This window comes from Lampetra fluviatilis, chromosome 61 (assembly GCF_964198595.1).
Source record: "Lampetra fluviatilis chromosome 61, kcLamFluv1.1, whole genome shotgun sequence".
NCBI lineage: Eukaryota > Metazoa > Chordata > Hyperoartia > Petromyzontiformes > Petromyzontidae > Lampetra > Lampetra fluviatilis.
Window position 1 is genome coordinate 5,777,294 of NC_136335.1, and position 25,470 is coordinate 5,802,763.

Sequence of the window (25,470 nt, forward strand, 5' to 3'; positions counted from 1 at the left end):
TGCCCATCAAAATTCTTATAGATCAGGCCTGCATAGAGCTTCCGTCAGGTCGGCGGGTTGCGTTCTTGTCGAGCCCTACCAAAATGCGCACGGTTTGTGCGACGGTGCAGGCGCTGGCGACTCACACTGTACGGGTGCCCCCGGGATCGCAAATGTTAGTACCCCTTCGGTTCAGGAAGCCACTCGAGGTGGGTGCGGAGGCACAGGGGGTGCTGTTGGGGCCGTCTAACAGAGCCAGTAGGGGCCTCGACTTAGCGGTTGCTCAAACCATGGTGAGAGGGGACAGTGAGCCGTTCGTAATGGTCCTGAATACGGGGTCGCGGCCGGCCGTAATTGCGCAGGGAACGGTGCTGGCTCACGCCGCGCCGATTCCCGTTGAGGAACGGCTCGTGGCTCAAGCAGATTTCACTGTTAAGTCGCATCCTCCAAGTGATGAGGGGACTGAGTGGTTGGACTCGTTGTGTGCCGGTTCTGCTAACTTGTCCGCGGTGCAATTGGGAGCATTGAGGGGTTTGCTAATCGAGTTTGCTGACGTGTTCAGCAAACATAAGTACGATATCGGCTGCACTGACCTGTTGCGCCACCACATAGCTACAGGGGACGCGGCCCCTATTCGTCAGAATCCCTTCCGGCTCAGCCCAGCCGAGAAGGAACATGTGCAATCGGCGGTTAATGATATGTTGGCGGCCGATATCATTTCGCCCTCTTCTAGTCCGTGGGGTGCTCCTATTGTCCTAGTAAAGAAACAGGACGGGTCCTTGCGGTTTTGTGTCGATTTCCGCCGCTTAAACAAAATCTCGATGGCGGATGCGTATCCGCTCCCCAGGATGGATGAGTCGCTGGATGCCTTGGCGGGAGCGCAGTTTTTTTCCACACTCGATCTGCTTTCTGGATTTTGGCAATTGCCACTCGATAACGAGTCTAAACCTAAAACTGCTTTCCGGACACCTGGGGGCCTATTTGAATTCAACCGTTTGCCCATGGGCTTACATTCCGCTCCCGCCACGTTCCAGAGACTCATGGAATTGGTTTTGTCGGGCCTCCAATGGGATACCTGTTTGATCTATCTCGACGATATCATCGTCTTTAGTCGGACTTTCGAGGAGCACCTCCAGCGACTGAGAGCGGTGTTCCTCAGGATGCGTTCCGCTAAGCTTAAATTTAAACCGGCTAAATGTTTTCTGCTTCGGGAATCGGTCAGGTATTTGGGCCATATCGTGAGTCGTTCAGGGATCTCGACGGACCCTGCTAAGACGCATTGCGTCAGCTCATGGCCAACGCCAACCTCGGTCACGGAGGTTCGTAGTTTCATTGGTTTCGCCTCCTATTACCGTCGTTTTGTCAAGCAATTTGCCACCATAGCCAGGCCCCTGCATGCTTTGACGGCTAAGGGTGTGAGGTTTCACTGGGGGGCGGAAGAGGAGGCTGCGTTCTGCTCCCTCCGTGACGCCTTGGTGCAGGCTCCCCCCTTGTGTTACCCCGATTTCACACAACCGTTTTTGCTTGACACAGACGCCAGCAATACGGGTATCGGGGGGGTGCTCTCACAGGTGGTCGGGGGGGTGGAACGGGTGGTCGCCTACGGTAGTAGAGTTCTTTCCCCCGCCGAACAACGCTATTGCGTAACTCGTCGTGAATTGTTAGCCATTGTGTTTTTTACACAGCAATTCCGGCCGTATCTTTACGGCCGTCATTTTACGGTCCGTACGGACCATGCGGCTCTACAATACGCTATGCGCGTGGCACAGCCATCGGGCCAATTGTCCCGATGGTTGGAGGTCCTTCAAGACTACCAATTCACGACGATTTACCGCAAGGGGTTGCGACACTCAAATGCGGACGCCTTGTCGCGGTTGCCTCCGTGCACGGACTGCACATGTTTGTTGGGATCGGCGCGGTGCAAACCCCCGGTTGCCGGCACCCCGGGAGTTGCGCTCGCCGCCACTGACACCCCGGGAGAGGACGCCCCCACGGGGAGGGATTCGCTGTTGTCGTTGCCCCTCATTGAGTGGGGCCGCCTCCAGATGTCCGACAGCTCCCTACTTACGCTACGTCGGAAAGTTGGCGCTCCCGAGGTAGGGGAGGCGCGGGTCGGTTCCTGGGTGTGCAGACAGGGCCTTTTGATGAAGTGGGACAACATGTCCCGGCGTCACGTGCTCGTTGTGCCTGTTGCTATGCGGGGTAGGGTTGTTCTGGCAGCTCATGAACGGCTCATGCATCTGGGTTTTCACAAAACGCTCGCCCTAATCCAGCGAGACTATTATTGGCCGGGGATGGGTAACGACGTGGCGAATATTCTTAAGGGATGCGTAGGGTGCGCCAAAAGGAAACCGCCACCATTGGCAGCTAATCCACCGCTGCAATCCATTCAGGTTTCGCGCATAAACGAATTGGTAGCGTTGGACATCTTGGGGCCCTTTCCGGCTACACCAAGGGGAAATAGGTTCCTGCTGGTTGGCGTGGAATACTTCACCCGATGGCCTATGGCATGGCCGCTCGCCAACCAGTCGGCTGCGGCGGTGGCGGACGCCTTTGTCCAGGGTTATGTTTTGGACAAGGGCGCCCCCGAACGCTTGCTGACGGATCAAGGAAAGAATTTTTCGAGCGTTTTGTTGCGCGAGGTGTGCGACCTGTTGGGTACAAAGAAAGTGCGTACTTCCCCCTACCACCCACAGACTGACGGGATGGTTGAGCGTCTGAACAGGACGATTACGTCTATGTTGTGCCAACAGGTCTGCGACGATCAGGTTGATTGGGACTTACAGGTGCCGGGGGTACTCGCGGCCTATCGAATGGCCCCTCATGCGGCGACGGGGTTTTCCCCATTTTTTCTTATGTATGGGCGGGAGGCCGATCCGGCCATGGACGTCCAACTGGGGATTTCCCAGCCACGTGCAAAATCTAAATTGGCAGACCACATCAAATTTAATATCGCCAAATTGACTGAAGCGCGGGAGGCGGCAAGGTTGAATTCGCGGTCGCGGCAAATTGCGAACGAGAAATTGCATGAGCGGAGGGTGCATACGCATGATTGGAAACCAGGCGATAAGGCCTGGCTGCATTGTCCACATGCACCGTTGGCTACGTCCCCCAAGTTGTTGAGACCTTGGAGGGGACCGGTGGAAATTGTGCGGGTTGCACGACCCCAGAGTATACAGATTAAATGGGGGAAACGCCGTTGGTACGTGCACCCCTCCCGACTGAAGCCCTATGCGGCATCGTGTGACCCCGTTCTGTGCCGTGACGACCGGGCGTGTGATGTGACTGTCGACTCGGGGAGGGAGGTGTCGCAGGCTGATCCTCACGTGTCTCCACCTGACCCACCCCCAGGTGCCTCGGGCTTGACGGCTGCTGACCGTCGAGAGCCTGAACCCCGGGGCACGCACGGGTCCTCGATGCCTGGCCGATGTCTTCCTGAACCGCCGGCACCACCGGACATTCAACCGCGTCTGGTGCCGTACGACGGACCGGCAAGGCGGACTCGGGCTAGGGCTCAACAATTTTCATGAAGACGTTTTTTTCTCTACACCGAGCTCGCCCGGTGTTCCCCTCTGCCGGGGTAATGTCCCGTTGTAGGGACGCTCGGAAAAAGAAGGGGACACTGCACGAGTCGAAAGAAAAAAAAAAAAAATTCCATTTATTTTCCTTTTTGCATACACATTGCTATTGTCACTCGCCGGTTTGTATATATTGTTCTATTGTCGCGGTGGCACTGGTTGATGGTTGCGGATGGTAGTGTTCGCGTCGTGTTGTGTTGTTACGTTAGTTGTTCTTGTTGTTGTGTTGTGTTACGGGGCACACAGGGCGGTTTGTATATTTTTATAGCAGCCGGGTCGGCTGCGAGCTATGTGGTAGGGGGTGATGTAGTGGTGGTATTGACGTGCGCCGACTGTGACAGTGATGGATCACGGGGCGGCGCGGGGTGCGGGGTTGGGCACGCGTTGTGGGCGTGGTGTGGACGCGCGCGCCGGGAGTGACAGATGACGGGGCGGCGCGGCGTGGGTGGTGAGGCACGATGAGATGTGGGAAAAGAGGATCGTAGCCAGCGCCCAGCGATTGGTCGAATAAGTGGGTGCTCGCAGCGACGTCCGCAGGTGGGGTATAAAGGGGGACGCGCGAGAGCACTCGGGGAGAGTTACCCAGTTGAAGACCCGAAGACGGAGCTGAAGACCTAGTGCCCCGAGACCCCTAGTCCCGCCGTCCTTGTGGGGACCGGGGCCCTGTGTGGCTCGGAGGCGAGGCTGTGGGACCCGGGGTCCGAAGCCCCCGTGGGTCCGGCTGGGGACCCACAGTCGAGACGGATACCCCGGGCAGGGAGTGTCCCGAGTAGCTCAGTGGCGTTAGTCGCCGAGTAGCTAAGTGGATGTTGGTCATCCGAGTAGCTCAGTGGCGTTAGTCGCCGAGTAGCTAAGTGGGTGGTTGTCACCCGAGATACTAAGTGGATGTTGGTCATCCGAGTAGCTCAGTGGGCGTTAGTCGCCAAGTAGCTAAGTGGGTGGTTGTCACGCGAGATACTAAGTGGGTGTTTGTCACCCGAGATACTAAGTGGGTGTTTGTCACCCGAGATACAAAGTAGGTGTTAGTCACCTGTGAACGAGTTTGATAAAATAAAGAGTGTGTTACCCGTGAAGTCGTCTCCCGCCGAGTTACTACATTACACATGGAAGGAAGCCGAACGAAGGATAATTGATGGTACTGGAATTGACGCAGTGGTTCAAGCTCAGATTCATTTGGAAAAACAACGTTGGTGAGATATATTGCAAAAAATACTCACCTGTATTAAGTTTCTGTTTTCACAAAATTTGGCACTACGTGGCCATGAGAAAAATTTTAATGCAGATGAGGATAACGATTTTGGAAAAATTATCGCGCTGATCAAATTCGTTGCGCAGTATGACCCATTGTTAGCAAAACACGTACAGCACGCAGGAGAAAATCCGGGATCAGTTTCTTATTTGTCACCCGAAATCCAGAATGAATTTATCCACATAATTGCGTCGACTGTAAAGAACCAATTGTTGAGTGATATCAGGAAGCATGTTCCTTCGGAGTGGGCAGGTAGGAACTTGGTTGGACAGCGCATTCGTGCATGACAGACAGACAAATAATCCCTGGTGGGCAGTGTGGAACCTGTTGTTCGTACCTGTATGTATAAAAGATAACTTGACTTTAGGTAGCCAGGCAGACAGCCCCCTTAACTATCGCCCCCCCTCCCTTAGGCCCCTCCCCCCTTAGGCCCCTCCCCTGACCCCCTTTCTCATAGGCCCCTCCCCTGACCACCCCCCCATATCCTCAGGCCCCTCCCCTGACCCCCCTTCTGTTAGGCCCCTCCCTTGAGCACCCCCCCCCCCATATCCTTAGGCCCCTCCCCTGACCCCCCCCCCCTCAGGCCCCTCCCCTGAACCCCCCCCCCTCAGGTCCCTCTCCTGACTCCCCCCTTCCTTAGGCCCCTCCCCTGACCCTCCTCCCTTAGGCACCTCCCCTCTCCGTACCCGGCAGTAGGTCTCCACCAATCAAAGAGCTGTTTGTAAGGTCTCCACCAATCAAAGAGCTGTGTGTATTATATATTTATTTATGCACGACAGACAGACAGACAGTCAGACAGACAGACAGCTAAATAATCACTGGTGGGCAGTGTGGAACATTGTTCCTCCCTGTAAAACAAGTACTATGGTATCTTACTTGACTCAACTCCTGATCTAGGACATCGGGAACAGCTTTCTCAGGTCATAAAATTTGTGAATGTGGATTTTTTAACTAAAAAAGTAACTATCAAATACATTTTTTAAGGTTATATCGATATACATGTGTAATAAACCTTCTGGAGACGGCTTCTGGAATCAGTCCTTTATTTTTCACTTCCACAGTTACACACACTCCCCGTTGCTGACAGGCAACTGGAAGCGGGCAGACAACCAGCTAAGTCGCCCGCGGCACCCAGAGCCCCGTACGCGCATGGCTCCTGCTCTCTTCGTTCCCAGGTCTGCTCCCGACTCCTCCGTCTTTCCTCCTCTTAATCCCTGGGTCACGTGGTACTCCTAAGCCAATCCTCCATAGTCAGCGTTGACCGTTCCAGATCATTCCCCGTCAATCCCGGGACCACGCCTCTGATTCGGCTTCCCATTAGCTGAGGCCCCGATCGGCCAAGCCAATCACCCTAGCTAACATGCCGTGATCACGCCGAGGCCATGCTCCCTGGCTCTCCCCTCATTGGCTACAAAGCGGGACCAGCAAGCCGATCACCACGTGAGCCATACATGGCTCTTATTACACATGCAAAAGATGCAGCAAGCCTAGAAAGTCATCGTCGAAAGACTGAAATCTGACAACATACCTCTAGCCGACTGTCGGGCACAATGTTATGACATTGCTGCTGTGATGACTGGGCATATATCCGGCCTTCAACAACGAATATGTGACAAAAATCACAGAGCATTGTTTGTCAACTGTGACAACCACAGCTTAAACTTAGCAGGAGTACACTCAGCTAAACAGGATCCACATTTCGTCACATTTTTTGGAACAGTTGAAAGTATATATTTGTTTTTCTCTCGTTCAACAATTCTATGGGAAGAGTAAAAAAAAAAAATCTGTGCCCATCACAGTAAAGTGGGAGTCTGAAACATGCTGGAGTGCACGATCAGAAGCTGTTAAAGCTATCTATGAAGGACTGGATGAACTAGTAGGGCTGCTAGACAAATTATCGGAGGACGTAACTATGACGCCTGAAACCAGAAGCGATGCAGAACAGTTACAGGCATGCGTATTAAATTTTAACTTCATAGTTTTATAAAATTTCTAGAATGTCATTCTTGGAAAAATGTATCGTGTTCAGAAGCTCTTACAGGAATTTTTGGAAAACGGGGCATAGATACAACAGGATCCTACTATGAACTTCAAGGAAGCAGCAACCGATCTTGAATCTTTGGAGCATGAATTTGTCAAGCTTCGTGATGATTTGAGCCAAGTTTCTGTAGAAAACTCCAAAACAAGATGCACAGCCTGCGGGATAGATGTGGACAGAAGAAGATGCCAGGAGAACTGGCAAGAGATGCAGGACTTTCAGCAGAAGAAGAAATTGTGCGCGTTATGAAGAGCGTACTTTATCGACTTCAACAGGAGATGTCAACACGGCTTTTACGACTAAAAGACCTGAACACAAAATATGGATTTCTGCTGGACGTCAAAACTCTATCCGACACAGATGTCGATGCAATTCGTCGAAATTGCACAGATTTGGAAATTTCTATGACACCGACATCAATGGCCACGAACTTTTCACAGAAATTGGAGATTGCAAAATGCTGTTCAGTAACCGGAATGAAGTTCTACCAGAAACGCCTTTGGAGCTTCTTAGTTTTATGGAGACATAATACCGAATTTCACTGCAAATTGTATTAACAATATCAGTTTCAATTGCAAGCTGTGAGCGGTCGTTCAGCAAATTGAAACTTATTTTGTCGTATTTGCGTACTTCAATGGGACAAGATCGTCTCAGCGATCTTGCTCTTCTTAGCGTTGAAAGAAAAACATTGGAAAAAACAGATTTTGATTACGTGATTGACCAGTTTGCGACAGTGAAAGCAAGAAAAATTAATATTTTGTAGACTGTCAACCAGTCTACGACAGTGACCAAGTGAGCCATATATATTCTTCTTTAAATACAATGTTTCATTAAAATTAAATTGTTATTCCGTATTCGATGTAATAGGAAAATGTGATTAAATGGGGGGGGGGGGGGGGGGCGCCAATTGCGCAAAATATCCTAGCTACGCCTCTGGTGGTCATGCCCAAGGAGTTAAACGTTGATGAACCGAGGAGGCAGAGTTTATCCAGCATTCACCCCAATGCAGATAGACGGATGCGTCACCGCTTCAGAACCCAGGGATCTGAAACAAGCCACTTGTGTACAAGGCCACAAACAATGTCTAGTCAAGCCTCCATCAGCGTTGGTTGTCTTTTTCAGGGGCAGAGCACTTTTGACAATGTAGACATATGCGTTGTAATGCTACAACCAAGGTCAACTCAACCTTTACTTAAAGTTGGCAGTATTCCGTTTCTCCCTCCTTGCCCAACATTCTTGATGTTCCTTTGAAATAGTTTGTTAGTGTGACAGAAAAAATGGTCTCTGGACCATAATGTCCACATTTGCGTGTTTGGGGAAAAAGGATTCATTAGGTCATAAATTAAAGAAACCTGGATTCAGATTCTTTAAGCATGGCAAGGTGCTCTTGTTTGAAGCCAAAGGCCTAAACCTTGGTACACGTTGCTGCTATCGAGGGACTTTCCTTGGGGAAGAAACGTGGCCAAATGCAGCACTAACACTGCCTACATATTGCACACACACAATCCTCGTTAAAGGTCAGAACAGAAGTAGCGAATTTAAGAAATTTATTTTTGGCAATGGTCAGCAAGACATGCAAGTGCCAGCAATCACAAGTAGTCATCAATAGCCACTCCCATCGAGCGCCACAGCCCGGCTCCTGTGCCTCCTGACGGCAATGGCAGCAGACAGGAGAGCAATAACGGCTGTGGCAATGACGAGGAGAAAGGACAGAGTCCCAGCAGAGGCCCACGATGAGGAGGGAGCCTCCAGCAACAGCAGAGCAGCGTCGTTAACAGGAGCTTCTTCAAAGAGCACGGGGCCCTGCAGTGACACCACGTGCTTTCCTACCACGCTGGAAGTGTCAGAGATGGCGTTGCGCTCTGGAACAACAGAAATCGGTTGATGACAACTGGCCCATACGAAAGGACATCATATGCGGCAGGTCAAGTTACCCAGAAAATCAAACGAGAAGGTAATTGTGGCATGCCACGGGTTGTGAAACCAGCCTGCAAAGGTCACAGCAAATGCACTCCAAATATAAACGATAACATAGCAACATTAAAACCCCTTCGTCCTCTTGAAAAATCGTTACTCTGCGAGGCTTTTCTGGGTAAACAAGCACAAAATATTCAATAGGTCGCGGTGGTGCTGCTCACTGTAGCGCCTGGTCTGTCCACACTGCCGATTGCACTCGGTGAGGAAGTTGGGGCTGGAGCTGTCGCACACCACGATAGAGCAGTGCAGGTAAACCTGTGGCAGACAGAATGCATCGCTCCGGTAAGTAAAGGTTTCCATGTTTTTAGGTAGTCCTTTTGCCCTCCAGTTGTACACAGTACACGTCATCCTTCCATGGTGGCCTGGTTTTCAATGGATGAAAAGAATCGGGCACTCACGAGGTCACGGGTGGTGCTGCGGTCAGAGTTCATGAAGGCGAAGGCCTGGAGTGCCAGACGCTTGTAGTGAGAAGGCAGTGGCAGGTCAGCAACACCAGGGAAGAACACACTGCAACAAGGAGACTGCACGGGGCAGCTGCACAAGAAAAAGTGCCGTTTACCCTCAATTCAAAGAAGATTGAATGCACGCATTTTTATTTAAATCTGCACGCAAGGATGAAGGGCAGCTTTAGTCAAGACATGCTCACGACTAGCAAGGCAGCCCAAATGCCAATATTCAGTGCATCGGTGCAATGCAACCATCACTGCATGTAGTCGGGCCTTGTACAAATCACCAGCTCTGGGAGGCAGAGGGTGGCTGTGTTAACATCCAGAACCAAAGGAGCAGTGGCCATCGACATTTGGGGATGGCACTGCAATCTTGCTTAGACGCCAGTACTTGATAGTCACCATTACACGAACCGTTGTCATTAACAAGGGGACGTAATTAGCACAACTCTGCTTACGTGGGGGAAGAAAAAGAGACAACCAATGCCTCAAAAACCAGGTTGCCTCTGCAGGCCCTGCTGTGGCAGAGAGAGCACTACCCCGCCCAGCCTCACCCATCCACCACAAGCTTCCACTGCGTGGGGTCGGTGGCATCTGTCGTGGGCGTGGCCCAGCAGTCCTTCAGGAAGAGCACCAGCGTGGGGTCAGAGCGGTGCAGCAGTGACGCCTGCACGTAGAGCGGCGTTCCCAGAAGCGTTACCAGCGGGTACTGCCAGGGCTGGTACGGCGTGGTGTAGGAGTTGTCTGGCAGCGTTCAGACATGGTTCACAAGGCATGTGGATTAGTGGTGTATAGGACCTGTTTAGAGCACATTGGACAAGGTAAAGCACAAAACCCCTAAAACGTGCGCATTACTATTCTCAGGTTTTTTCGGTAAAGTCACGTAGGTAAAAACATTAAAATTAATGAAAGTAAAATAAAACAAAACAAAATAAAATTCACGACGTTTCGGAGGCAACACAAGTCTCCGTCATCAGGTGGGACCGTCACAGCCGAATTAGCTGCATCAAGTGAAGCAATGATTCAAGATGTAATCCCTTATAAGCAAGTTGAAGGGAGGTGGAGAGGGGGGGGGGAGAGCTTATCAGGCTGTGGTAGCCAATGAATGGAAACGTATCGGGAGGGAGGAGGAGCGGTGATCAAAGACTGCACGCAGTGCTCAACACAATGAATGGAGACGTGTCGGGACGGAGGGCGAGCGGCGATCAAAGACTGCACGCAGTGCTCAACACAATGAATGGAGACGCGCCGGGACGGAGGGCGAGCGGTGATCAAAGACATCACGTAGTGCTCAACACAATGAATGGAAACGTGGCGAGCGGTGATCAAAGAACAATGAAGAGATTACTGTTAAACACTGTGGATGTTAACACTCGGTGAAGTAAATTAAAATAGTGCCTGTCAGATAAGATAATTTACTTCACCGAGTGTTAACATCCACAGTGTTTAACAGTAATCTCTTCATTGTTCTTTGATCACCGCTCGCCACGTTTCCATTCATTGTGTTGAGCACTACGTGATGTCTTTGATCACCGCTCGCCCTCCGTCCCGGCGCGTCTCCATTCATTGTGTTGAGCACTGCGTGCAGTCTTTGATCACCGCTCCTCCCTCCCGATACGTTTCCATTCATTGGCTACCACAGCCTGATAAGCTCTCCCCCCCCCTCTCCACCTCCCTTCAACTTGCTTATAAGGGATTACATCTTGAATCATTGCTTCACTTGATGCAGCTAATTCGGCTGTGACGGTCCCACCTGATGACGGAGACTTGTGTTGCCTCCGAAACGTCGTGAATTTTATTTTGTTTTGTTTTATTTTACTTTCATTAATTTTAATGTTTTTACCTACGTGACTTTACCGAAAAAACCTGAGAATATGAATCATTGCAGTCACGAACGCTTCAAATCTAGAAGTGCGCATTACTGTTGAATTGAACTAGTGCACATCTCAACATGTTCCTGGCATAAAAATCGTGGTTTATATTTTAGTTGTATTTTCAGAATACAATTCTGTGACCCTCATCTACATACAACGGCACCTCTAAATGTCTGTAGATGATGCTGTAAGGGGGCACCATTTCACACGGAGGGACGGGAATCGGGTGCTAACAGTTGGCCAAGTTCTAGTCCCATTTTTAGCCAATTGGTAAACAATGAAGCTATTGATAACAATTCGTTCAAGCAAATGTGATCCAACAAATGAGGCTAAGAAAGCCAGTCCAATTTTCCTGTAAACAATGCCCTCAAGGAGACCGTTTTGATTGATAGGGGCATTGTCATCCCATTCAATGTCAGCCCCACACCAACATGGTTTCAAGCTAATAGCTGCTAGATTCAAAACCTCAGCAGAAATTAGCATTTGAAGTTATACGTCGTACCATGGAGAATGTGAACGTCGTTCTAGTTCCCTCATGGCTAATTATGAACTCTGTTGGCAGGTTCACAACACTGGCAGCACAGCCTAGCACGTCATCCGTTTGCAGTTCAAGTCCAGCAGCCATGCCGATTAATGCATTCAAAAATGGCATGCAGCCTGCAATCAGTGGAAATTAAACCAGGGTTGAGCTCCTAGCCGAGCAATGGCTAAAATAATCATGACTTTCAGCTGGCTTCGAGTCAGAGCTAATACAGACCCAAGTCTTCCCTGGGTAGAGCGACATCAACCCGTGTTCAAGGTGGCATTTGTCCATTTAGAGCTGCACAGGGTGTCGGAGAGAGCAGTACTCACCAGTGAAGACCTGGAGCAGCAGGGAGAGGGGCCCAGTGGCCGTGGCTGGAGGTGGCGGTGGCAGAGTGCTCACCTGCACTCGAAGCTGCAGGTCTCCACTTCCAAGGAAGCGGCATTGAAGAACCATCCTGGTAAAAACACACACCACCAGCCAAAAGGCATGCACAATGCCCTCACGGCAGCAATAGATTGCAGGAGCGACACAGCAGACCGATAGGGTGTTTTGCAGATGTACCAGTGAAGGGACCCCCACCTTGGTTAATACCGTGTTTACATTAGCCATGAACCATATTCCTACTACAAGATGTTAAAGATCCTGTGACGAGGAAAAGTCGCCCTTGTGTGTCGAATGTCCCAATTTAATAATTAAATCGTTGAATATGGAAGCACAGCTTGGTCACGGTTCTGCTGGCATATGCTGCAAATATATAATGTCGCAGGGACAGTGGCCATTAATGTGGGTGGGTCTCCTCTGCAAGACTCATGCTTGACACTCATGAGCACAGCACTTGCAGAGGGGTGGTGGCAGTGCTTACTTGTATGTGGATGATTTGGTGATGGCGACGCTTCCATCAACGCAGAGCTCCCGCTCGGAGACCAACAGCAACTCGTACACGAGCTCCTGCCCACTCCACTGGACACACCACAAAGTAGTTGACACAAAACGATAATGCCAGAGTGATCAAGTAGAAGAATGATAAGTGGTACTGGCCAGGAGTCCAAATTTCTCACAATTAGCTACAAATTATATTAGAATCCCCCTAAAGTCTGCTTTGGCACTCGATTCATTTGAAACTCAATCATAAAGTGACCCTGTTGTTCTTCATCAACGCGTGCATGATTGTACTCTGCACATCAAGGAGTTGTGCATCGTGAAGGGTCCCGATGCAGCACTTCAACAAGGTCAAACAACAACCATCAGGATGGGGGCAGGGCAAAGCAGAGTCCAGGAGCCCATTACCTGGACAGTGGCACCACACGCTGCCATGGGTACGTCAAAGACTGCAAGGTCTGCAGACACCAGCACGGGGCTGCACTGCGCACTGCTACCGCCAGTCAGGTGCACGGTGCTCAGGTCCAACGGCGGAGACGTTAGGTTCCGAGACACGGGCACCACAAAGCGCCCATCTGTGGTGCACACTGGGTGGAGCATAGCGGGAGGGTATGGTGAATCACGAAAGATGCACCATGTAGACCGTGGTGATGGAACAAATCCAGGGAACCAGCACAGCAGGATGCTACTGTGCCAACATAGAACCTCAAAGCAGGAGCCTAGTTTAGGTAGTGAATGATGGAACCTCTGTTTTGAGTCAGCTACGTACCAGCTTCACTGTAGAAGCAGCGGCGTAGAGTGGGGTCGTAGCAGCAGCCACTCTGTGCACAGACGTCCGCGCTCAGGACACTCTGCACAGAGTTGCATGGGAAGTTCCTGCTCTGACCAGAGCACGTGGCGATCTCTAATAGCAGCAGGAGCACAACAGGTCATCGTACAAAACCCCACACGTACTTAAAATAAAACGGCATCGTTTGAGCCACGTATGTTAAGGAGTGTTACTTGGCACATGACCAAATCACCCGGGCAATGCACGAAATCTCAGAAGCGGAGCAGGGTTGAGTGTACTGCAAAGATGGGCAAACACGTTGCTCACTGGCTGTAAAAGGCTCTGGCAGTGCAGCACAATTTGTTGCATTGAAGGTTAGTGCCACTCAACCGCGGCCAACAAGGAGCAGCGTGGTGAAGCATGGTCAAATTAACCCTCACGACCCAGGGCAGCACCAACCAGCAGTGGATTAGGAAAACGCGTTTTTATGGTGCAACTATTGCAATCAGCCATTGGGGGAAAGTGCATCGGAAAAGGATTCAAGCTGCAAGTTTGTCCAGTAAAAGCCAAGGGCATGAAACGCATCTGCAGGAAATGCAAGTGCATTATTGCAAGAGCACCAGGAGAGATGATCTAGGTCGAAACAAAAAGGCAGCTGTTGACCCAGCAGACCCATTCTATAGCACCAAGTCACAGGTAGTGCAGTCTGTGGGTCAGATTAGCAGAGTCAAATCAATGGTACTCACCTCCAGCCCTCGCCGATCTTAGGTTCTCAGGGCAGTCGATGGTGAAAGCCCAGACGAGTCCATTCAGCCCCTGCCGCATCTCCTGCAGCTCCACCTGGATCTTCCTCCTGCCGTCCTGGTGAAATCAGCAGTCCTGAACATCAGACTCGGGGCCAGTGCTCCAGGAAGGCTTAAACAAATCAGTAGATTTAGTGCATTCGACATTGTTGGGCGAGGCCAGGTTAATGACAAGTAAAACTGTCAAATGGGAAACCCGCCACCACCTACCACCCAAATTAAGGCAGGTAGACTGCATGTCGGGGGGGGTTGCATTCCTGGGTCCGAAATCACTTTCCCAGGTTAACCCTTGTTATTGTACAAACGGATGCTGCGCCGCGCCGTGTGTAATACAGTTTCCATATTCAGCTTGCCACAAAACAGCCAATACTCTTCCCACACACATAGCGCTCACAAATTACCAGAGGTGGGACAAAGTCATTGTTATGCAAGTCCAAGTCGAGTCGCAAGTCATCAAATTCATGACTCGAGTCTGACTCGAGTCCAAGTCACATGACTCGAGTCCACACCTCTGCAAATTACCACCCTTCACAAGACTTTCATGCCTTCTGCAAGCAACCTCAAGTAGTGCACATATTTCTGGCACAAAGCGCGTATGTTGGTTAGGTCTGCCACTTACATTTTGCTGTTGTAGATCATACATGTCCAAGTAAGCCCCGTGTGCAATATTCTCTTACATTTACGTTGGTCTCTTAGAGGCCAGCTTGGATAGTGACCTTCTGTAGCAATATATTGCCATTGATTCTATACCAAGCATCAAACTGCTCTGATTCCCTTCTTTGCATTGAATAGTATCACGAATGCTGCATCCATTAGCAGGCGTGAAATACATCAACTGAAAGCTTGTTTTGCCGTGTATTTTGTGTGATGTAAACACCAGTTAACCGTTCACACATTGCCTCTATTAAGGTGACCACTTTGGTGACATGGACGTCTAGATGGCAAATCTTTTACCATTAAGCACCGGAAGAGAACATTTATGCTAGAGATAAGACGGAGACTAAAGACAAAAAAGCAATGCAATGCGGCAAGAAAGGATACTTAGGATTGGTTTAAAGAGTAATGTAGCGACATGGCATACTACAATGAACAAGAGCACAAATGGCAAGTGCAAATCAAGGTAAATCTGATAAGACAAAGATAGCAGATCTTGATAAGACATATGGAATGAGCATTGCATTGATTGTCCAGGGATACCAGTCAAGAGAAAGAGCTGCTGTATAAACTAGAATTAAAGTCGCTACCACCGAGAGATGATCGAAATAAATTGAAAAAGCAATGCAAACAATCTGAAAACAAATTCCAGAGTGGACGGCATGAGCTAAAACAAAATCTTGGAAGGAACTTAAAAATAAATGCACGAGCTAAGCAAACGTGGAGGGGAAAATGCCAGAGTAGACAAAATCAAATTAGATTCTGGCCAGACAACATCTGTGGGCACGTGATGGCCGATCGGTTATGGACTGCGAAACATCAATTTCGCTACTACCACAGCAGTCCCAGCGGGTACTAGCATCGACGCAAGTCACAACGGTCTCCTCGTGTTCACCTCCATGCGCACGTGGCAGGCATCACCAGCAGCGGTGAAGTGGAGCGCAGCACCGTCCCTCGCGATGGAGAAGCCGCAGTCCCCCTGCGCAGACTCCACATCCACAGCCTCATTCCGCACCGCTGGAGACATCAAAAACAAAGTAAAAAAACCTGCATTTGGATGGATTACACACCACAAGTTCATGTGGGCAGCGTGACTGTAAGGAGAACAACAAAGTATGGTGTCAGTGAACGCGAATAGGAAATCTCCACAGTACCAGGAACGTCTCTAGGACACCGGATCCTCAATACATTGTTGGAATTATGGTACTCCCAAACCTGCACAACGACCTCGTCTAATAGTTGCTAGTGAATAAGGCTGCCTGTTGGATTTAGCGACAAGATCTCCCAAGTCGTCAACGGAGGACTCGTGGGAAATGCAGACAATGCGAGGAGAGAACCAAAGTCTGACATGAGTCACCAGGTTCAGTTTTCAATGGAAGTCATGACCTTGCATGAAATGTTCCAACTAATGGGAGAGCGCATTGTGCATGCAATCAAGAGGTGGTATTGATTAATAAGGGATTCAACCGTCTAGTAAACACACGCAGTTATCCTATGGAAGAATAATATTTGATTATCGTCGTCTGCTGTATTAGACTAGTGGAAATGAACCCCGACGCCAATACAGTATCATGCTTTGAATCCAGATAAAATTTTCCATCGTTCATGCGAATTACATGCCACACAGCATTAACCAAAAAACCTAAAATCGACACCGAATAAGAGAAAATGAGAGGTTAGTGCACATTGAAAGCGAAGCAGTTGGGACCAAACTGGCCAGAGAATCTCATCCTCGAATCAATTTGATTGAATATATGACGCTTCTCATAGATGCTATCATACAATGGATCAAGATGTCAATTATGTCATCACGATTTAAGTGAAAGCTCGTGGACTCACTCCGTACAAAGACACGGTAGTCACTGTGGGAGGGGCTGCTCCATCCCACAGAAAAACCCAGGGTGGAGGAGATGCATTGCTTCAGCAGACCTGGGGGAGGCAGTTCAGAAGTTGAGACGTCAACATCAACTACACCTTAAGGAGCAATTAAAAAACAGCCCGCGACGGTTGCTGGGAGGGCGCACATCAGTCCCTTCACTTTTCTGTGCACACATGTAAGGTGTTGTGTGTTGTTGTTATTTGGCGCAAATTCAAAAGGCACGTGCACAACTGGGCAGTATGAACCTCACACCAGGGATCGTCAGCCTGCAGTTTCGACGCAGCTGGTTGCAACATGATATTTTGGTAGTAGACCCCTGCATTAGACTCTTGAAATTGTAGTAGAAAGTTGCCAAGGTAGAGCCTGATATGCAAATTATCAACGCGAGTGCACAGTTCGTTGTTACTATAATGGAAAGGAACAAGGTCATGATGATTTTGCACGCGAGTGTTACGTATAGTCGTGCACAGTCAAATGTTGTACAAGTCACTATTTTAAGTAAAGTTGCAAGGGCCGTGCCAATCAGTCACCAGCCATATTTTTCGAAAGCGTTATTATCGTAAAAAGGAACGTGCAAGGGAGAGTTAATGTCCCCGAACGCCCCCTTTTCCATGCGCTGGAGGATTATTAATTATCCACGTGCCGGCCTATGCCCAACGGCAGCCATCACGTCGCGTCACGTGACCGCTCCAACGGCAGGCGCACAACAAATTCACCCCCCTCCACCTCGTCCAGGCAGCGCTCTTGTTGGCAACTCGTGTCGCCGGTAACGCTTTACCAGTTCACCGAGAGACGCCGCCATTAAAGTCTTGTGCATGGCGGTGTCCAGACACACGATAGCGGTATTGAGAGAATGCGCGATGTGGTTGTCATGTGGCGACAGCAGCAGCAGCAGCGCCCCCTACCACTCGGCTCCCCCAGCGTCCGCGGTCCCAGCGACTGTCGAAGCCTCGCGTGGACGGAGCCCAGGCAGAGGAAGCTGCGGGAAGTACGAGACACGTGACCGCCAAGACGAGAGAACGCAGGGGGAGGAGAGAGAGAGAGAGGCAAACACCGCAACCCCTCCACAAAAAAAGAAGTGGCCCTGAAGCGATTTTAGGAAGGGCCTATTCAAGGCCAGTACGGTGCACGAAGGAGTTGGTGTAAACAGTGCCACGCAAAGCCACCTTTGGAACCCCTACCACCCACAATTGGGCAAGCGAGACATTTCAGGACCGCATTTCCACATTTTTATCTCAATGCATTTCTCCATGCAGGCCAGTTACCCAAAGCGATATGGAAACGCCCTCTCTTACAAACGTACACAATACTTCATTAACCAGTGCTGTTGAGGAACATCCCTGAACACCACTCAGCACGCCCCTCCGCCTCCTCACCTGGTCAGGAGCAGGAGAAGAACTCGCAGAGCCGCCATCGTAAAACAAATCATCGGCTGCGTCGCTTCCCTTAGGCCATGGACCCCTTTTATATGGAGAGCCCTCAGCGATCCCGATCCAGATTGGATCAGATCCACCCACGCATTGTCTAATCAGCGAGATTTTATCAGAGCAGATCGAGTCACTCATTGTCTCATCAGTAGAGGTTTTCTCGATCTCGGCGCACGTGCATGGATAGGAGCTGCACCGCAAATCACGCGGCACGTACGCAGGAGGAGTTCATTGGCTCATTACTGAAACTGAATGAGGCCGCGCGCAGATAAAAGCCCCGAGTCGGGACAGTAGCTGCGTTGGCTCTGCTGGTGCCGTGCTAAGTCTCCGGTTTTTTTTATTGTCCTTGCGATGGAGATCACGAGGGCTTTGTTTTCGGTCTTGGGGTTGTTATGTCTTGCCTCTGGTGAGTGGAGTTTGGCCGAAAGATTATTTTACAGACGTGTTTATTCATCGTGTAATGTAACTGCCGTGTTTACTAATGTGAACACCATAATATACACGTACTAACGATGGGTTTGGTAGTGTGGCGTGGTGGTTAATTCACGGTTCTATATACCTGAACACGAATTTGCGTCCTGGTAATGTTAACATTGGCGAGATGTGTCTAGACCTGGGGCTTTGCCCTAATTCAGCCCGTACTGATCTGTATGGTCAAACTGACGACCGCAATGTGCGAGACTTGATCCAGTAGTGGATTGCCAAAACGTATTCTTAACCTGTCGTGACGCGTATATACATTCATTGAGGTGCTACTGGGGAATTCGAACTCTCTTGTATTAGCAGCTCCATGTGGATGATTGACTCGAGGCTCTGAGACTTTCTACGGCTTCACTGACCACCTGTGTCACTGTTTGGGTAACTCTCGCGTCTCGTCCCGTGCGGCACTTCCAGCTGCAGTGGCCACCTCCGCCACGGTGAGTGTGGTGTGTGACGAGGCGACGCTCACGCTGACCGTGAGCAGGGACCTGTTCGGCACGGGTCACCTGGCCCAGGCGAGTGACCTGTCCCTGGGAGTACCAGCCTGCCCCGTCACTGGGAGCGACGCCATTGCTGGGACGGTGACCTTCCTCTACGCACTTGAAAGCTGTGGCAGCAGCCTCCAGGTATCTGGCTGCTAATGCTGCTGTAACATAATCTGCGCAATCCAACTGCTTTATGTTTTTGCCGAGTATAGGTGCAGAAGAATTACAATTCCGCATTCGAGTCAAGCCAGACTTCTTCAATAACAGCGGGGTGTATCGCTTTGAAATCCCCTTGGTATTTGTAGATCGGTCATTGCATTATTATGTTAAAGTCCGTTCTGGTTGACCAGTCGTACATTAGAGCGTTTTTATTCTTCCATAATATATTGGGAATCTGCATTTGCCATGGTTTGTGTGGGTGTTTTTATGGGTGACATTAGCTAGGTGAATTATTTAAACCAAGGAACAGCTGCATTGGGTCTTTCACCAAGGTGTTTGAGCTTTTTTTATTATTATTCCGCTAGTATTGCAATGGGTAATAAACCCCACTTCTTCATCCCTTCTTAGACGAGTGCAGAGCTGCTGTCTTACGAGAACTACCTCTACTACCGCCCCACGTCCAACACGGGCATTATCCGCACAAACTACGTCGCCGTGCCGGTCGTTTGCCGCTATCCCAGGCGAGTTCACCAGCAGTCTCTTGTTGACATTTTCTTAATTTTGAAGTCCAGCTAAACTGTTTACAATTCTACCACTGTCTTTAAAAATTACGTGCCGTTGCGTGTGCTTTAGCTTTGCGAGGCCTGAATTGCAATAAAGCCAATGTCAGCTAGTTAATCCACCGATGGAAAGTCTCCCTGTGCTGTCTGTCGTGGGGGTTTTTAGTGGCAACTTTACTGATGGGTTCACATCAAACGCCTGTCATGGCCTGTCTCAAACATCCAGCCTTGCAGTGTCCACGCCTGAAGTGGTGCATGCATTGCATACTGTGTGAACCACGGTTCCCTTAATTATACTCCATTCCCCCAAGTCGTCTACTTTACTCTTATTTGGTCCTCGTCGGATAAAAGTCTTGCAAGTTGCGATGTTAAATATACTCTAAAAATATCGTTCTGTATCTCTTCGCTTGTCTATTCGTTGTAAGCTGTTAACGACATTGCAATAATAATCTGGTCAAAAATTGGTGCACTTGAGCATCACCCACCTCTGGTCTTTGTAGAGAATGTGTGCCTGATCTCTTCCTGACTGCAGGAAGGGGAACGTGTCCAGCGATGCCATCAAACCCACATGGATCCCCTTCAGCAGCGCCAAGGTTATGCAACAGCAGCTGAGCTTCACGCTGAGGCTCATGACTGGTCAGTGGTGATGTGAGGACGTTGATTGCCTATTATACACATGGCTACTACCAGGATGGCAATTTAGACTATAACCCCTTCAAGATGTGTGCTTGGTATTGAAGAATAGACCAGATATATGCCCGAGGTCCCTAAACTTTATTTTAGGTTAAAGAATAGGTTTACCCCTTATTTTCTGGCACCAAAACTGTGGTGTTAAGATGTTAAAACGCCAAACTGAGAACTTTTTTTTACGAGGAATCGTGTCTACATTAACCACTAATTGTGGTCAGAATGCAAACAAAACAACTGATAATATATGCATTGTCTTTGAAACTGATTGGTCCACACCAGACAGCTTTCTGTCGAGACGAAAGACTCTGCCAGAAAGAACGCTGTCTCTGGTTTCCACCAAATGAGTTTCAAAGATGATGCATATATTATCAGTTTTTTATTTGCATTCTGACCACAAATTTTGTGGTTAATGCAGACATTATTCATTTGTTAAACGTTTCAGTTTGCTGTTTTAACATCTTAACACCTGTTGCCAGAAAAAAGGGAAACCTATTCTCATTTTGGTACTGGCAAAGGAGGTCCCATGATTTATCTTGGTTTCTTCCACAAGCAGTGGCGTGAGCAAGCGCTTTTAGTCTGCACTCGGCCTTGGCAATTGTGTTTTTGAAGTTGTCTAATTGTCTTTTCTTTTATGAAGACGACTGGAGTGTGGCGCGACCTTCCACCATATATCAGCTGGGCCAGACTCTGCATGTCGAGGCGAGCGTGCAGACACTGAACCACGTTCCACTCCGGATCTTCGTGGTCAGCTGCTTTGCAACCCCGGTTCCGGACAGGAACTCTCCCCTCAGCTACCAGATAATTTCTAACTCTGGGTGAGATTTCTCTCTTAATCCCACCTAATGAATGTTTATGTTCCTTGTCTTTAAAGGTGGCATTCCACTGCTTGAGTATATAACAGAGCCTGACCTTGGAATGCCGCTGAATCTTGCTCTGATGGTTAAGCCTGACCAGGTGTATGGTTAATGATTTTTATCATGTGGTGTCTGTCGGTACATTACTGATGAGAGATGTGGTCAATGTGTGTCATCGGTGACTGATTTGGTTTGCGAGTGGGAGGGGGAGCCCCTTGCCCCTTAAGAGGTGGGCTTGGCGCACCCTCTGTGCCGTATTATTCAGTGGAAGAGGAGTACTACATCTCCTAGCGCTGGCTTTCTGCTGGCCTGCCCTATGTAAAGTCACGTGTCGTACATCTACGGTGCCTTTGCAGGTGTCTGGTGGATGGCAAAGTCTCGTATGATGCTCACCTTACTTCTGGCTTCCTGCTCCGGCAAAGTGACAACGTCCTTCGCTTCTTCATAGATTCCTTCCGCTTCCTTGCGACGTTGACCAACAATGGCGACCAGGTGATCTACTGTCATGCAGGCTTCTACAGAAACCACCTTTTAGCCACGTGGTAGGCAATGTTGTTGAGTAATAACCATCTTCCTCTTCTCGGTCCAGGTTTTCGTCTTCTGCCAGCTGAAGGTTGCAGATGTTGCTACATCTCCTACGGCTGTCAATAAAGCTTGCACCTACAGCCCCTCGGCTGCATACAGGTTGGTCTGCTTCCTTGCATTGCCCAGCAATTTGTTTTTCAGTGTCTTCCATCCAATAGCTCAATCCATGCCTTGCATGTGGGCTACATATTATTGCATGCCTGTGTGCTTAACTAATATCCCTGAGAGCTGACTGGTTTCTAGCTGCAACTGGTATTACAACATTTCCTGTGCAGGTCCCACGGGTCTTCTCTTGTTTAGATGTATTCAGGTGATTATTGGTCATAGCCTGCACTTGTCTTGAGTTTAGCAACAAGTGTAGCAGCCTGCAATCGACATCTGTCATTCGTTTGAGCTCCTTTTGAAAAATCTCAGCCTCGTAGCCAGAGTTCAAATCTCACTCGTGGCTAATGTCGGGAGCATCAACCGAGCCTCGCCTTCGTAGATTTTTTTTTTTTTCCTCAAGCTGACCACCAGGGCTGGTGTGTAACAACATTGGAAGTGGTCCTGGTCACAGACTTTCCCTTCATGCTACAAATACTTTCAGTACTTTCCTATAAGGCTCTGACTCCAGGTCGGGTGCCTGTCATACAATTAAACACAACTACGCCCAGAATTGTATTCCTGGCCACTGCTCCCATCGAGTGGTATTGTCGCTATCGGTCTGGTCGACCGTGATGCTGGCCAAATGGTACACCACTGTACGTTGCTTGCCCTGAACGGGTGCTCAATCGGCACTTTACTCAAATGTGAACGGATACGAGTGAGCATTGCCTGTGTAACTACAGACGACGTTCGTGTGCAATGCAGGTGGGTCTCTGCTGATGGCTCGGACTCGGTGTGCAGCTGCTGCGAGTCCACGTGCCCCAGTGGAAGAAGGCGCAGGGAAGTGGCAGCAGTGACTGGTGAGTACAACCGTCGTATTCAGCCATTTAGTCTTGTACAGAAAACCCTTGAATATGAAGGGAGTTACGTTCTTGGAAAGTGTCAGAAAAGCCAAACTGCGACATTCACTATGTAAGCATTGGCTAAATAATGGTGTTAGGTATGTGCCAAGTAAACTAAATGGAAATAATTAATATTTAAAGCTTTTGTGACTGCAGGGATTCCTATTCTTGTTTTTTTCGGTAAAGTCATGTAGAAGGGAAATACAAAAATTAAAAACTAAAATTCTCATGACGTTTGGATTGCAACACAAGCAATCATCATCAGTTGTATATGGGCTTAAGCCTGGGCCTTCGCCACATTACTAATGTGGTCCTCTCACTCAGGACCGTCGTATGCGGTGGAAGATGTGATGCTGGGCCCCATCGTGATTGCCAAGCCCTTCTCAGATGGTGCCGAGCCAAGCAGCCCTGCAAAACGGCAGCAGCCACGGGTTTCTACATCTGCATCCAAAGGTAAAGCTACCAGATTCTTTCATGGCACATTTTTTCCAGTCTCGGTTAAAAGATATTTTTCATACCTTGATACTGGCAAAAAGGTCCCATGATGTATCTGCTCGCCCAGGGATATAAATGCTCTGATGCATGGATTGTCTTTGTACTGTTTGCGTTTTGACGTTTTCTGGTTTGACTCGGACTAGCCCATAAAGAAGGTTGTCTCTGGTGTAGACCAATCCGTTTCAAAGATGATACCTATACAAAAGGAGCATGTTCACCAAAAGTACGTGCGGTTAATGCAGACTTAATTTAAAACCAGGACATCCATGAGGCAATGACGCTTTAAGGTTGACCTCTCATGGATTGGCAGTTTGTAATACTTAATATCTATACGGAACTTTGTGCAATTTGGGGAGGAAGCAATTTGTTTTTCGAAGTCTGCTTTCTTACTCCTTTGAAAGGGCCTATGACATCCAACTACAACCCCTTTCCCCAATAACAAGTTGAAAAGGTACAAAACACGGATATTACAGCAGTGCCCTAAAAGGTATGACCAACAAATATTGCCATGATCCTCCTTAAATGTGCTTTGGTCGTCAGATGTAAATGTTTAAGATCTCAATTTGTTTAACATACCTAAAATGATATTTGTGATTGTTTTTTAATAACATAAGATTGTGTGACGTGCTGAACTAAATCCATCCACCAGTGTTAAATGGCAAACCTTGGTGAGTGACAAATTTGAACAGTACACCTTTCACACCTTTACCAAATACTTGGATAGGTCAAATGCCCCCACAACCTCCAGCATGTGGAAACCCTAGCTTTACGGCTCTGCAGTTTACCCACCAGCCCTTTCTCTCAATTGTTATTTTACAGGTGCTGCTCCCGTCCTTGGTCTGGGAGTGGCTGCGCTGGTGATGGCTGTCGCAGCAAGCGCCACGGTGGCTTTGTTTGTTTCGAAGAGGCGTCACACGACTCCTTCAAAGGGATTGGAAACGAGCTTCTGATCTTCAGTTGCTTTGCTTGTGATAAATAAAACTGGTGCATTACTTCTTGTTTTGTGGGGTCTTTGCTTGGCGTTTCGAGCACTTTGTGTAACTACACCATAGCCCAGTTCATGAGGGTGAGCATGGAAACAATTGTGGTCTCCAATTCATGCGTGCCAGGACCAGTAGGATGTACCTAATAATAATGGCAAATATTTTTGTTTTAAACCTTCCCAATTGTCCAAACTGGCAGTCATTGTTGTCCATGTACAATGGAGCAGTTGAACAATTTCAAGTAAGAAATCCATTCCTATGTCACTTTAATCTTCCATAAAAATGGCCCCAGACGTTTTTAACCGTGGCAGTAATTGGGCTTTGTTGGTACATTACAAAGACGGATAATGTGTAACAACCGTGCAAAAAATAGGAGCATTTAATACTGTACTTGAGCTGGTTGGAGTATTACATGTGGAAATTTGCTTCCAGAGTGCCCACAGCCTTAAATAAAAATATTACCGGTAGGAACAATTCCACACTGCCCACCAGGGATTGGTGATCTGTCTTTCATAGCCACGCCCTCGATTTGTATTTCATAGAGCGCTTCGGGAGGGCTTAGTACCACGTGACACGCCGCCCCACGTACCTTGTGCCGCGTGACACAGATCGCACGAATGCGTTATCCAACCAAGTTCCTACCTGCCCATTCCGAAGGAACTTGTTATTACAAATGTTATCAGTTCATGACAAAGTAACTTTATACCATGACATTTCAGGCGCTAGGTCACGTAGATGTTTCGTATGGTTTTTTTTTTTACTTAAAAGGAACATTCAAATCTCCCCGAAAAAAATATAGTACCGTTTCATGCGTCATGGCAGTTATTATGCAGGATTGAGCAAGTCCAGGAGAAATGGTCTTTACAGGTTGTCAGTCCTTCATACAGTTTGAGGAAGTTGAGGAGAAACGCCAAGGTAGAAGGGAGGAGGTCAATGATTTCCAGGCTGTGTTTGAGGCAAACGGTCTCCCTAACAGCCAAGTTTTCCAGGCAGATGGTTTAACACAGGTAGTTGTAGACATGAGACTCTGGGCTATCAGCAAGTGTGGTGGTCATCAGAGGCGTAGCTAGGGGGGGGGGGGGGGGTCAGGGGGGTACATGTCCCCGGGCGCCAAG

At 48.9% G+C, this 25,470-nt stretch overlaps 2 protein-coding genes across 2 annotated transcripts; one reads left to right on the forward strand and one right to left on the reverse strand.

Moving 5' to 3' along the window:
- Nucleotides 1-8,446: 8,446 nt before the first annotated feature.
- Nucleotides 8,447-18,065, reverse strand: LOC144951317 (zona pellucida sperm-binding protein 4-like). The gene is made up of 13 exons (XM_078881526.1): nucleotides 18,028-18,065; nucleotides 17,557-17,630; nucleotides 16,612-16,701; nucleotides 15,668-15,789; nucleotides 14,062-14,176; nucleotides 13,316-13,450; nucleotides 12,955-13,133; nucleotides 12,530-12,627; nucleotides 11,994-12,121; nucleotides 9,822-10,011; nucleotides 9,220-9,355; nucleotides 8,983-9,076; nucleotides 8,447-8,706 (listed from the first exon to the last, which is right to left on the reverse strand). Exons 1-13 carry the CDS (start codon nucleotides 18,063-18,065, stop codon nucleotides 8,447-8,449), a joined length of 1,659 nt encoding a protein of 552 aa, XP_078737652.1.
- Nucleotides 18,066-18,429: 364 nt separating this feature from the next.
- LOC144951181 (zona pellucida sperm-binding protein 3-like) lies at nucleotides 18,430-24,322 on the forward strand. The gene is made up of 10 exons (XM_078881321.1): nucleotides 18,430-18,484; nucleotides 18,973-19,184; nucleotides 19,611-19,727; nucleotides 20,299-20,398; nucleotides 21,090-21,267; nucleotides 21,663-21,798; nucleotides 21,896-21,990; nucleotides 22,741-22,835; nucleotides 23,202-23,330; nucleotides 24,192-24,322. The coding sequence occupies exons 1-10, from the start codon at nucleotides 18,430-18,432 to the stop codon at nucleotides 24,320-24,322; spliced, it is 1,248 nt and encodes a 415-aa protein (XP_078737447.1).
- Nucleotides 24,323-25,470: the final 1,148 nt, after the last annotated feature.